The following is a 14070-nucleotide window of genomic DNA, read 5'->3' on the forward strand; positions in this document are numbered from 1 at the left end:
TATATCATTAGTTGGATAGATGGCTTGTAAAGTAACTTAATAGTTCTTTTATCGACACTTGATTATTACTATCCTCGGGCAACCGAGATGGTAACGCCTTTATATGCTAAGGAAAGCCTAGTTAAGGCTCCTCTGTATATGGGGGTGTTACAGTCGTAATAAGGTAGTTTTTGAGGATGGGGTGTGGAGGGCGGACTGGGTGGTAAACCGCACAAAAGAGCTCATGCTTGAAATGAGGGATGATAAGGTGATAGTTGGGATGCTAGTGGATTCGGCATGCGGCTGGGGTGAGGAAGATTAATGTTGACGCTGGTATTATGGAGGGGATAGCTATTGGTTGGGGGTGGTTTGTCGAAACAAGGAAGGAGTGATTGAATGGTGTGAGGTTGTTCAAGACACGCGCTCTATGGCGGCAAAGGAAGCGGAAGCAATGGCAATCTTGGTTGGATTGGATTAGAAGCGGCAGTTCGACGTGGAGGCATAAGGGTGCTAGTGGAAAGCGATTGTTTAAATGTGGTGACGGATATCAAGAATGGCAAGAAAGGAAGGAGTGATATTCATCTAATATGCGAGGATATATATTCAATATGTTTGCGGTTTGTGTCATGTAGTTTTACTTTTGTTAGTAGAAATTTAAATAGTGTTGCTCACGAACTTGCACATTTAGGTCCATGGACTATAGGTCGGCGGTCTTGGTCGGAGAATTTTCCGCCGAGTAGTATTTGCTTTGCCGAAGCTGATTTGAGTTATATTATGTAAACCTGATTTGGGTTTCTTCAACAACAAAAAAAAAAAAAAAAAAAAAAAAAAAAAAAAAAAAACGCCAGTTGTTTGGAAGTTAAATTGGTTCAACTTCGAAATAAAAAGATTTCTTAGCAGCATAGATTAGTTTTAAGCATCATTGATGCGCTGTACATACAGCTATCAGAATCTAGTATCTAACTTCTGTGAGAGACTATACCAGATGGTCAGATCGCTAACATACCATTTTCAGGGGCAACTGTAGGATACAAAATCAGCAAAGTTGTATCAAACAACCTCTAGAAAGCAAAAACCTCCTGAAAATGTTAATTTAACCCTTGAGACGTCTCTCCCTGTGTCTCAGCATTCTCATTATTAGTAGCCGCACCAGGTGGTGTTGGTCGAGTATGAAACTGAGTAGCCTGAGCAATCATTCTATTGGCACGCTGAAGGTTATCTGCTGCAGCCAATGGACTAGGGCCAGGTGTCTGGACCTGTCCCTGGGTTGGCATTGAGCCTGGACTCATATGCTGGCTCAAAGCAGCAGAGTAAGCTGTACCAGTGAGGGCCCCACGCATTCGACCTGTAGGTCGCCAGCTCTGGTCAGCTTGCTGTAAATCAATTAAATTTTCAGTCCTCGAAACAGCCAAAGGCGTAACTCCTGGGTTAGCAGGCCCCGCCCCAAGCGAAGATGTTCTGGATAAATGGGTTTGAGACGATAAGATTGGTGGCTGCTGCCTCACTTGCGGAGGTGGCTGCTGCCTCACTTGCGGAGGTGGCTGCTGCCTCAATTGGGGAGGTGGCTGCTGCCTCAATTGTGGATGTGGTTGCTGACTCACTTGTGGAGGTGGCTGCGATTGGAGGTGGACACGTTGGATGGAACTTGGTGAGTTAGTAGGCTCCACACCAGAGGCAGAGGCAACTCCTTGATGAAGATGACTACGTGAAAGTTGGGATGACCGCATTAGATGTGGAGGCTGGCTCAATTGAGACGATCGCATTAGATGAGGAGGCTGACTCAACCTTTGAGGTAAGCTCATAAGATGTGGCGGCTGGCTCGATGTTTGAGACATCCATGAAGTTTGAATAGGAACACCCTGCTGAACAAAATACCAGTCAGCAAGGACTCGTGAAACTAGAATAAACTACTCAGCAAGAATCGATGTTTTGAATATTAACGATAAAAATCACAGGAAGAACTTCAGCGTAAAATGAGACGTCACGACACAAATGCAAGTACACTTGGCACATTGCTCGGTCAGGGTCATTTTTGAGTGGAGTGGTTTCAGACCCACTCATATGTCATATGGATTGGGTCAATTCGATCAGTGCCAACTACGAGGCAGATTGTGTCATTTTCAAGGAATTCTGTTCGGGTCCAAATCCGGGAGTGTCAAATTATTAGTTTTGCAACTTCTATACCAAGTTTCCCTGCAACTTTTACCTCTCATAATAAAGGGACAGGATAATTATCAAACAATCTTCATCCACTTCCACATCATACCCTCTTGTCAAAAGGAGATCAGATGAAATATAAACTACCAAAAATATAAATCTTGTTTAGCAAAAAGAATTATACTTATAAATCTTACTTGCGAAGCTGGGCGACTTTGAGGTGAACCTGTAGGCATGGTTGACCCATGGAAAGAGTTGACATGTGATTGCTGAAGATTGCGTTGCTGAGTTAATGCAGGAGGCATCTGGAAAGGAACAGAGGGCCCCCTTCCACCAGAAGGTAAGCTCATTGTAGGTCTTACATGTTGCTGTGAACTTGGTGTAGACATTGGAACAGGTAGAGCCTGAATAGCTGATGCCACTCGACTAACATTTCTAGGTATTGGACTACCATGGAAGAACTCTTGCAACTGCAACTCCGATAGTTGAGAAGCTCCAATACCTGTTGGTTGATTCATCCCTTGGAAGTTATTAGGTTGTCGATTAAGGGACGGAGAAACGGCATCGGTTAACACAGGAGCAATCCCTAAACTAGCTAACATGGTGCCTGAGATGCCACCATTTGCAGATTGTGAGAAGGGAATTTGAAGTAATTCATTGGCATTTCGAGGAATGGAAGGTGATGCCGGATTTGGAACAATGGGTTGATCCTGAAGATTATGATGGAATGTGGGTTTCTTGTCTACAAATTCAGGCACATCAATGGTGTCCATCTCATAATCCTCTCCCGTGAGATCAAACACATTGCCCTGGCTATCGGATTTACCAGGAGACTCCTCCGCTTCATGTTCAACCGGCATGTTTGTGGTTTTATCATGGGACTCATCGTTACCATTGCTAGAAGCAACCTTCCACGAGCCATCTCCATAAATAGTCACCTCGGACACATTTTCACCCGCCTCCTGTAGGACCTGATAGTACATGCCAAAAAAATGACAAAAAGGTAAAAACATAATCAATAAGGTTCAATATACTAAAACCCACTTACCTTGACCATCATCCGGTCAACACGAAGATCAGTAAAGTTGACAGACTGATTACAGTGGGGGCAGCGCCATGATGGTCGTTTTGAATTGAGTTCTACATAGTTGCTTAAGTCAAAGCACTACAGGGAAAAGAAGAAAATGGTTAAATGAGAAAATAAAACAGCAGTAGCAAGATCAATCCTCTTTTCTTTCTGAGAACCAACACAAAGTCCAGATAATTTTAGGACACTGACACCTAAACTACTAGAGGTGGCAATCGGGTCAGTCGGGTCGGGTCACGTCGGTTCGGGTGATATCGAGCATACCTTTCAGGTCAAGACGGGTCGGGTTCGGACCGCTATCAGGTCGGGTCATTTTGGTTCAAAATGATGTGTCGGATCGGGTCGGGTCGGGTTCAGGTCCAGTCATTATGGGGTCCGGTAACTTAATCGCATTACTATAATTTTTTACCATTAAATTTAGTTTTTAACCTATTATTCGGTTTAATTAATTCATTACTAAGTCAAACATATCAATCTAAACACAAAATCACTTTCATTTTGATCAAAATTAAGCTTAATAATTGTCGGGTCATCAATTTAATTGGGTCAGCATCGGGTCGGGTCTGGGTCGAGGTCGGGTCACTGATAATCGGGTCTTGTCGGGTTACGGGTCGTCATCGGGTCGCAATATTTTCGGGCCCTGTCGGGTTTGCTCGGGTTCGGGTCGGGTCAAACTTGCCAGCTCTAACCTAAAGTGCTAAACTTCCACCAATATAAATATTGGAACAAAAGTAAAACAGCTAATGAAGATTCCCACCACCTCCTTTTACTCAATAAGGCAATTCAAATACAACTACCAACTTCCCCGAACAAACACACTGTGATTGATTGATTTCAATACCCAGAAAACCACTTTTCCTGTCTTCAACTTCAACATTCAAAAGGGTAGGATCAATTAAAAATTAATACTGTACAAACTGCAGAACCATGGAAGAATCATTTAGTGAAAATATGGCAAAAAGCACTGACCTGATAATGCTTGCACATGTGCCCTTTAGCAGGTATTCTGATGCGTGTGAAACTGGGATTTTGAAAAAAGGGTTGATTATGGCTAATGCTCAAGAAATGAAACACCAATCATCATGATGCTTTCAGTTTGCATTCAGTTTAGTTACACGAAGCAGATAGTCAAATGGTACCATGCAAAATAACAGGTGATAGACATACAAAAAATTGTGCTCTGAACACAAGGACAGATGAATAACTGAATAAGACAACAATGCTTTGTACGTTTAACACATTTATCAATATAGTGAAAGAAAAATGTGAAAGACGGATAGTAGTGTTATAGTTAACGTAGCACAGTAACTACCAGGCCACGCCTTCTCTTACCGGCGTCATTAAGTTGATTTGCAGCCTAGATTTTCAACAGCTAATTTGGGGTAAGACGATCAGACAATAAGTAGCATGCAATATAATAGTTCTAAGATTCGATTCCAGAGTTAACAATCAAGGAAACCAGAGGGACGAATAGATTGGATTCTAAAACAGACCCTACCAATTTAAGAGGAATGCATGTTCCAAGTTTATAACTCAATTTCAGCAAGAAATAACTGGGAGTCGGTTTGGAGTTTGGACAAAACCATACTGATAGAGTGATAGATAAGTGATAGTTGGAGACTAAAATGAGAAGACCAGAACATGCTCTTAAGTTTACCCAATAAATGAAATAAGTGTATGGTACGGAACATATTCACTACACGGCTTATCTCTAATGTAATTTTCCCAAACTGCATTCTCAGAGGTTTAGGTTAATTATGGGTATCGCAAAAATATGAGATTTCTTGGGCTTGAGGAGAGAATAGTGACGAAGAGGGCACAATGGAGGAAAAGGATACATGTGGATTTTTAGTATTTGATGTTATTTGACATATTTAGTGTTTTTATTTAATTTTTAAAAAAATTATGTATTCTTCTTGATTTTATTACACCTTTTTACCAACAACTTTCTTATATATTTTACTTGGTTCACTTTTAAGGTATTCCGGACTCTTAATTTTACTTCGGTTTTCAAAATCGTTTTAATATTTATTCTCGATTTAAATTTTAAGTTTTTATAAAAGAAATCCGGACTTTGATTTTAAAACCTATAAGTTTACCTTGACTTTTGTATTATGTTTCACTCCCCTTTTGTTTTTCACTTTTCCTTTGCTTTTTTTTCGCATTTGGAGGTGTGCATTCACCCATGGACGGTTCTAAAGGATGACTCATGTCAGCCGACCCCAAATCATTTTGGGATTAAGGCTCTGATGTTGTTGTTATGGGTATCGCAAAAAAAATCTGAATCTACTAATTCATGTAGGGGTTACAACCTCAGTTAAGAATCATTATTAACTGAATCAAAAACACCTTAAATAAAACAACTAGCAACTAAAACGACAAAAGAAAATCAAAATCAATATCCTAATTTGTTTTATCAAAAACGTGATAACACCAGCTCAGCCGCAGACATCACTTATTAATGTGTTAACAATGGCCATAATAGCATATCAGTAAGAAACTATAGATCTAAAAGGTTAGAGAGGCAATGGAGAACTGTTAAATTCAGTATAACTATTACCTTATGGGACAATTTAGACTAATCAGTGATGCACCTTCAATGACCTCGGAATCTGCCCCTGTGACAGTTAAAACAAAATTCGAAAAGAAATTAAAATTTTGGTCGTCATTTTGGTTGTAGATATGATAGAAAGTAAGAGAAGTACAAAGATTTTGTATGGGGGGAAGAAGTTGCAGATTTGGTCCGCCTTTCTTATGGCCAACCAAGATGTTAAAACAACTAATCTAACATGATGAAATAGGAGTCCTGTAAGAAAATTGTAATCCCAGTTTCTAATTTTATTTGTTGTGAACATAACACTGCGCACAAAAAAAAAGACTCCTACAACAAATTGCAAATACCACACACGGGACCTTACCCTCTTAAAGTATCATCGAATTGTACAAATAGTCTTCCAAGGTTTCAAAAATCAGACGCAAAGTATCTTCAAGTGTTCATATAATTTGCAGATAGTAAACTGCTAATTCCAACATTTTATTCCACAGCATCAAGCTTGCTAAAAAAACTGGCCAGCCTCTGCTCAGTGTGCCGTACACGATGATCAGAACACAAAACACCCAACCCCATGTTAAGTGTTAAGTGTTAACGCACACATTTACAAAAATATACGGAAAAAAAGAGTAGCAGATAATCGTCTAACGTTTCAAAGACCACCCACCAACTGCAAAGCTTACAAACAAATAAACAATCAACTAGGAAAGATATCGCAGACCAGGCCCAACAATTACCAAAATTCCTTTGATTAGTTTGATAGTGTACGGTAAATATGTCAACAATAGTCTCCCTTCATACCTGACAAAATAGAGTCAGGCTGCACATAATCTTCTGGTGCTGGGAGATCAGAAGTTTGAAGAGTGCTCATAGCAGCAATAACTAAAATGTAATGACCTGTGCAGCAAGTATAAAGATTCAAAAGTGCATTAGTTATAATAAAGATGTAAAAGAATGTCGCGCACACTTTCTGTTGGAAGTTGGATAATACATACCATTGAATTGGCCCACAGCTTGAAGGAGATTTGTTCCATATTTAAGCAACTGATTAATTATAGTCGGAGCTTGAGGCCCCGGATCCTAAACAACAAGAACAAAATGTTAACCCAATGCCTCAAGGGATTCCACATAATGCGGGGTAAGGGGGATCGAATGTACGACTATATTTAACGGTCACGAAATTAACAACAGACCATGAACACATTCGTTCTTTTCTCCACTGGCCTCCCATTGAGCAAGATGCTGCACCCAGATTATAGATCCATTCAAAAGAATGAGAAGGGAAGTAAGAGTAAAGATATAAAAATACAAGGGGAGAAAAAAGGAAATCCGACATACTTTACTTGCTGAGGACTAATGATACAAGAAGATGTTTCGAGGTTGTCTTTCGCAGCCACAAGTAACCTCTGTGGCATAAAAGTTATAAATAATGCAGTCAATCATCGGTCTCCATGACCAACAAAAATGTAGTTGAAAGGAAGGAGATATAAGTATCAAGAAAACTGCCTAGAAGACTTAAACATTTAAAGCAACTGACACTGTGCAGCCATTCAAGCTAATTTTGGGTATTGAAAATTTAGAACTTTTTGGCTTAATTGGTACAAATACGGCTGTAGAAGGCATTAGCCAAGTGCTAACTTCCATCACATACATGAATTTAGAATATAATCTTTAAGTTGTAGTAGCAAAAAATAGCATGGCAATCTGTATCTACTAAACAACCCAGCCTCAACATATCCATAGTGATTATCATGACCACTGCAACCTCCCTTCTGTGATTCTCACCTGCACACCTAGACTGTTCACATTCTTGGCTGTCATAAACTCATGGGGACCTTACTGTTTTTAAACAGTTCATAATTTCACCATCCTCATATTTCTGCGGGTCTACTTAAGCTGCCGTTGGTGTACAACTTCATACAAATACTTGTCTACAACAGTACAACATAATTTTCATTTAGAGTAGCACAAATGTCTCTAGGTTTGTCCCATATCTTGACATCTCAAACAAGACTATTACAAAATGAATATTTAGTGCATAGATACTTTTTCAGTGAAAAAAAAAAAAAGGAAGATTCTTCCAGCTTAAGCTTGCAGCAAATCAGATAAAATAAAATAGAGAGACAAAATGATGCATACTATTCTATCATCTTTTGAAAGTGACAGATCCTTTGTGATGTGAAAATCCACCAAGTATGTCCCATACCCTGGCTGCAACAATGGAAAGATGTGCAATTACATACGAAACAAACTTTCAATAAAGATACAGCCAGGAAACTTGAAAACAAAGGAAAATAGGGATCATAAGCCTACCTTCACTTCGAATGACGTAATTATATGGCCTATTTTGTATTGTGGATAATACCTGCAATGTAAACGAGCAACAGATTTAGATAAGTGGCCGCAGAGGACAAAGGCTTCATAAATTACGCCAAACTCACCCAGCACCTGAACACTATGACCGGCAAATTAATAACATTTTTGTCAATTACAACTGAGGCATTTAGGGCATTAGCAATAGACAAACCTTCAATAGGTTTGTTCTCATGCCACATAAGATAATATACAAACTCATTTACTCACAAACCTCATACCAACAATAGATAAACCTCTTTAAGGTTCATAACATGACCCACTATACTATTTCTTCTCTCACATTCTTTCTCCACAAACCTGTATACTATATTGTAACCCCTCTCATCCATGAACCTCAACACCCATGTTCAACAATAGAGGGTTTGTAGACAAACCTCTAAAATAATGGACACATCATCTTACAAACCTTTTGACAAACCTCTATTGCTAGTGCCCTAAACTAGAAGAACATGCTTATGTTACAACGATTCACTAATCACAAATGAAGCATAAACTAGAAGAACGTGCTTAAGTTACACAATGTCAGAGGACATCAGCACAAAGAATACACGACTTTTGAGTGGTCAACAGAGCTTCCTTGACAAAGAAATTCCCAAACTACTAGTCATTCTTCAAATACTTCTGAAAAAAATCTCCATACAAAATATAACGACTTCGCTGAAAGTCAGACCTTTAGCCCTAGATACTTTGATATTTTATGCAGGCATTGAATGGAACAAGAGATTACTTGGGAGCAAGCTAACAGATATTTCATATAGCTCCCAAATAAAGCAGGTTGTGATCATGTTAATTACTCATCTTCAGCTGTCCTATACTTCAATTATACTCTAGTGCACATATAGACAACCCTCTTATAGTGGCACCACTCAATTAAGTTTTAATTAATGTGTGAAAACCACAAAGCTATGTACAGTGTATTTAATGTTATGTTATCTTCATCAAATAAAGAAGGATTTTTTTGTCAGAAGGCATCAAACACTTCCATCTGCAAAAAGGGCACCTAAATCCATTTTTGCCCAGAAGCATCTAACATTTACAACTACCATTTTCTGTTTAAAAAAAATGACAGACGGTAAACAGTGTTTAACCTTATCAGTCTATTATCCACTACACTTCATCACCATTACACTTTCCCTTCTCTCTCATTTAACATCCTCGTCTATCCTCCTTTCCCCCGTACCTCAGCCATGTCTTCTCCTTCCTTCCTCATCCAAACCACCATCTTCTTTCCCACCCCTTTATTTTCACTCTCACAACCAACCGATCAACTGTCGTTACCGTCATCTTAATGCCTCACTAAATCCTCACCTTGCTTTTCCTCTCTCATCGTATCCCCCTATTTTTGCACGCTTCCCTCTCCTCCCCAACCTAACCTTGTCAACCTTAACTGTCTTTTCTTCCCCTTTCTTATTAAAGGATTCAGTAGAGGCAAAAATGGTAGCTAACGATTGCTTAGTGGTGCACATTTAAGAGTGGTTGGGTGAATTAGTCTTTGGTGGTAGATTTGTTGGTGGTTTAAGGGGTTCGAATGGGTTGTCATGGTGATTGACCATGGTGAAGGTGAACATAGGGTGGCTCAATGGTGCCAATTAGATGTTGAAGGGGGTTAGGATTTGGGATGGATAAAATTTATAATTAGAGGGCTATTAAGAGTTTAACTATCTGTGTAAGATCTGAACAAACAAAAAAACCATGTTTTCCATCAAGTCAAGACGGAATCTTGAATTTTTTTATGGAAAACTTTGGTTGGTGTCCTCTAACGAAAAAATGTAAAGTTTAGGTGTCTTCTAACAAAAAATCCTATAAGAAAATGTAGTAAACCGATATCAGAATATGTTTTTGAAAAGACAAGAAGATTATTACCTGGAAATTAAGGTGGAGAGAGTTGGCATCAAAACACTTGTTTCACTGTTAATGTCTCTCTTGGTGCAAAAATACATTCCAACCTATAAGGGAAGCTCAATTCAATTTAGAGTTTTAGACCAAACCAAAGAAATAAACATAAAACAAAATAAGAAAATTGTCAAATAACTAAAGCCTCATGAGCAATATTCAAAACCTCACCTCATCTGCAAGAGTTAAAAGTTCTTCAGTTTCATGAGCACTGAACCATCCCAGTTTGCAAGCATTCTGGAACAAAAGTAACATCTTTAAGATACGCTTAACATCTTGAAATCGGGATAAGTTATCAAGTTGCCTTGCAAATGTAGCTATTAACAAATGAACTGTGTCCCAAAGAATCTAAGCAAACAAAAACAATCTCTTGTATTCTCCATAAGCTTGATTCAAACAAAAACCAAAAAAAAAAAAAAAAAAAAAAAAAAAAAAAAAAAAAAAACTAGCTGTCAGAAATGAAAAAAAGGTCATCTAATTGAAACACAGAAAAAACTGTATAAAGCAATTGCTTTCTCACAATGCACGTGCCAAATACCCAAATACATAAAGGACAAGTGATACAAAAAATGTCATACCTTCACAGATATCATAAGCACCATTATAGCTGATTGCAGATAGAACTCCTTTTTACGAGAACAAACCTACAGAAGAAGATCAGGATGGGATCAAGATAGCTAACAAACTCTGAAAAACACAACCTTTATTGTGTGGAAGATTCTAAAACCAATAATTGATTAAACAACCAGAAACCATGCAGTGATTCAGGACAATAAATATTCCTCGAGCAATGTATACTCTATGAGTAATACTGTGACTACCAGAAACCACAGCAGAACAACTATTTTCTTGAGATAAAGAAAGAAAAGAGATGTACAAAAGGCATAACCACCTGCTTCAAAACTGGGGTCAGTTTATAAGCTTCCACAGGAGGCTCATTGTTTGCAACCCCGTAGTCTATTCCCCTGCATTATCATAACACATAACACAAATTTGGTAACCATTTAAGATTACAAACGAACTTACATAATGAGCACATTAGTGTAAACTGTAAAAGATAACAAGATTCTAATTACGAAACGTGTTTGAAGAAAAACAGCCGCAATTTCCAATGTAAATTAGTTCCACTCAGTAGTTCCACAAAGAGCCACTCATATTCTTGATATATAATCCATTAACCATATCTACCGTAGTACAGTCTACAGAACCATGCAATGGCTCCTTTTACACTATTTTTACCATCTTATTTCTACAATAAATAATCCGTATTTACAAGAAATTACCATTGCTACACTACAGCAATATCTTAAAAAGTAACGCTACATTATGCACACCGCTACAATTCATTTTAACAATGGCGGTGGAAGGACTGGTTTATGAAGGTCTCTGATGTGAAGATGCCGTTTTTAAAAATGTGGAAAATCTTCATGAAGAGGAGGGAGTATTGTAACACTTAACCTAGCTCCCCGTCGAATCAACAGAATAACACAAATCACAATGCCGGACTAAATTGTGCAATAACCACCACAATCCGCATCTCTACACTCCATCAATTACTCGAAAATTACCACTACATTATCCACACTGTATCAATTATTAAACCTAATTTGCCATAGAATAACAGTAATTACTCAAATTCATATTAACTTTAACCTATCTCTCGTAATATAATGCTCCCTCCTTTCAAGTCGGATAACAGTAATTTGAACAAACGTGTGAAAATGATTTCGAAAGTAGGGAGCAACATAATTAGCAATTAATCTAGTGCAAGTAAAGCGGTTTTATACTAATAATGCAATACTCCCTGCGTCACAATCATTTGTTTTAATGATTGTGACAGAGGGAGTACTTGGGTAAGACCGTCTTATACAAAAGTAGTTGCGAAGACGTAAATTGGGGAAAATTAGGGTTACCTAGCGAGAGAAAGACAAAGGTGAAACATTTTTTGAGGGTCGTCCTTAAGAGCCAACATAGAGAGTTTTTCAGCAACGACACCAATTCTATAAGAATTAACGTCAGATGCAAATTTGAGTTGATCGGCGGTGTTTGCTGCGACCGCTGGTTGTTGTAACACTCTTGTTCCGTTCATTTACTCTTTAAACTCTCCCCCCCTTTTGTTTCTTTGTGCTTTGTGTGTTTTGTAGCATACTGATCTTATGTGCGTTTTACCTGTTTTTGGCTTTCTTCTTTTTATCTTCTCCTAGTCAAATGTTACTACGTATGTTTTTGGATTCAATTTTCCGAGACACCGACTTAATTCAAGGCTTCAATTATTAGGTGGCATTCAATTTATTAGATTTTTGAAGAGAAAAAAGAACGTACATCGGATGTACTACCTTCAACTTTTTTGTTTTTTGAGCATATATGTATTTTTTTTTTGAGCTTATTACCTCAAACTTTATTTGTTTTTGAGCATGTGTATTTTTTTTTTAGCATAATAAAGTTTATAAGTTAAATTTTAATATTTTTTCCATCAAAACTCAAATTTAACTACACTTATATGTAATATTTTTGAGTTTTATTGTAATTTTTTAGAGCTTAATGTTCAAGTGAATAAACTCAGAAACTTTATAGTGAAACTCAGAAACTTTATTATAATGCTCAGAAACTATAGAATTGGAGGTAGTACATCAGATGTATAATCCTCTTACTGATTTTTGAACCATCTAGGATTCAATTTTTTTATTTATTATCGTTCGGTTTAGTATAGATTAGAGTTGTCTAAGATTAATACGAAGACGATAAAGTTAATTTATAAATATTTTAATTCCTTATTTTTAGGACTCAAACTTAAAAACAGGTTAAGTTAGAATAACCATTTAGCGAGAAAAGGATTATATTGTTGGACTTGATACTTCAAAAGAAGCAAATATTGTAAAATTGTCCCACATTAAATTGGAACATACTTCTAAGTTGGAATATGCATTTTTCATGGTTGACTCATGTGATTTCCAAGTTGATTGTGTGGTCTCCCAAATTCATCATTTACCATATTTGTAATTTTCAACGTCAATTCACCACTATATAAACCTAAACTTTACAACTCTAAATTACAAAACAAAACCACTAATTTCCTCTCCCTAAGTAATTCTTTCTCTAAACCCGTTCTTGGAGGTTCTTTGACAATGTTCTTGGTTGGGTTCATGTGGTGTCTTCGTCTACATTGGGAATACAACGGTTGTGTAATCCTGGAGGTCGATTGTCATTGAGGTCGTGTGTAGAATACGGGGCAAATTCGACTTAGGACAGTGACATTGTCACGCCACAACCTCCTCTCTTATCGAGATAAGTTCTCTCCTCTCTATATTTTATATCTACTTATAATATTTAACATCGTATATTCACCGTTGTACTATTTTCTATAATTCGGTTTGGTCGTTGATGAAACATGTTCATATTCTATTGATAAAAGATGTCATATACACTAATTTCAAATCTAATCGAGTTTACTTTATTTTCCTAAGCCTTTTTAAGTGTCTAAGTTATATTTTAGTTTTCTAACTTCAATGCTCAAGATTAATTGAACTTATATGTATTGTTTTTTTAGTTAGATTGTAAGATTTTGAGCTTGATTTTCGAAGGAGCTTACAAACATTACATTAAAGCTAATAAACAACAAAACTCGAAAACTTTATGATAAAACTTGAAAAATATAAACCAGTTGTTCTATGAACTACGAGTACCATTTAGCAGTTAACCCTAAGTGTTCATAGAGTTATGGGTGAAAATTTTAAGATTCATCATGCTTACTCTTTTAAAAGTTTCGTTGAGGTTATATATGTCATTGTTATTAATAAAGACACCTCATCATATATTACGAGTACTTTTTTTAATAGTAATCTTGATTGTAAATAAGAGAGTTTAGTCTGATGTACACTTGAGACTTACCGAAAGATCCTAAATAAGAATTTAAAACTTTTATATAGTTTTTTTTAATGTTATTAGACAATAATACGGGATTTTATAAAAAAAAATTAGAGTCCTTTGTTGATTTAAGGGGTTGTTTGGTTGTCCTTGTAAAATCATG

At 37.2% G+C, this 14070-nt stretch overlaps 1 protein-coding gene across 2 annotated transcripts; it reads right to left on the bottom strand.

Annotated features, from left to right (window-relative positions):
- Positions 1–827: 827 nt before the first annotated feature.
- On the bottom strand, positions 828–12271 carry LOC141653627 (uncharacterized). Of its 2 annotated transcripts, none has more exons than XM_074461458.1 (16): positions 11957–12271; positions 10936–11008; positions 10622–10687; positions 10215–10280; positions 10014–10096; positions 8088–8139; positions 7914–7985; positions 7113–7180; positions 6968–7016; positions 6770–6854; positions 6576–6671; positions 5784–5841; positions 4193–4244; positions 3185–3301; positions 2334–3107; positions 828–1838 (listed from the first exon to the last, which is right to left on the bottom strand). In XM_074461458.1, the coding sequence occupies exons 1-16, from the start codon at positions 12130–12132 to the stop codon at positions 1068–1070; spliced, it is 2658 nt and encodes an 885-aa protein (XP_074317559.1). In that variant the 5' UTR covers positions 12133–12271; the 3' UTR covers positions 828–1067. The 2 variants fall into 2 exon arrangements, with proteins under 2 accessions (XP_074317559.1, XP_074317558.1); XM_074461457.1 differs by having other exon boundaries at positions 828–1841; positions 11957–12265.
- Positions 12272–14070: the final 1799 nt, after the last annotated feature.

Source organism: Silene latifolia, chromosome 4 (genome assembly GCF_048544455.1).
Source record: "Silene latifolia isolate original U9 population chromosome 4, ASM4854445v1, whole genome shotgun sequence".
Classification (NCBI taxonomy): Eukaryota; Viridiplantae; Streptophyta; class Magnoliopsida; order Caryophyllales; family Caryophyllaceae; genus Silene; species Silene latifolia.

Bases quoted from the DNA above. Each gene is read 5' to 3' on its own strand.
- LOC141653627 (XM_074461457.1), bottom strand. From the start codon at position 12,132: ATGAACGGAACAAGAGTGTTACAACAACCAGCGGTCGCAGCAAACACC. The intron at 7,017-7,112 runs GTATGTCGGATT...ATCTGGGTGCAG, and splicing joins ATTAGTCCTCAGCAAGTAAA to CATCTTGCTCAATGGGAGGC. The intron at 6,672-6,769 runs GTATGTATTATC...CTTGCTGCACAG, and splicing joins AGCTGTGGGCCAATTCAATG to GTCATTACATTTTAGTTATT.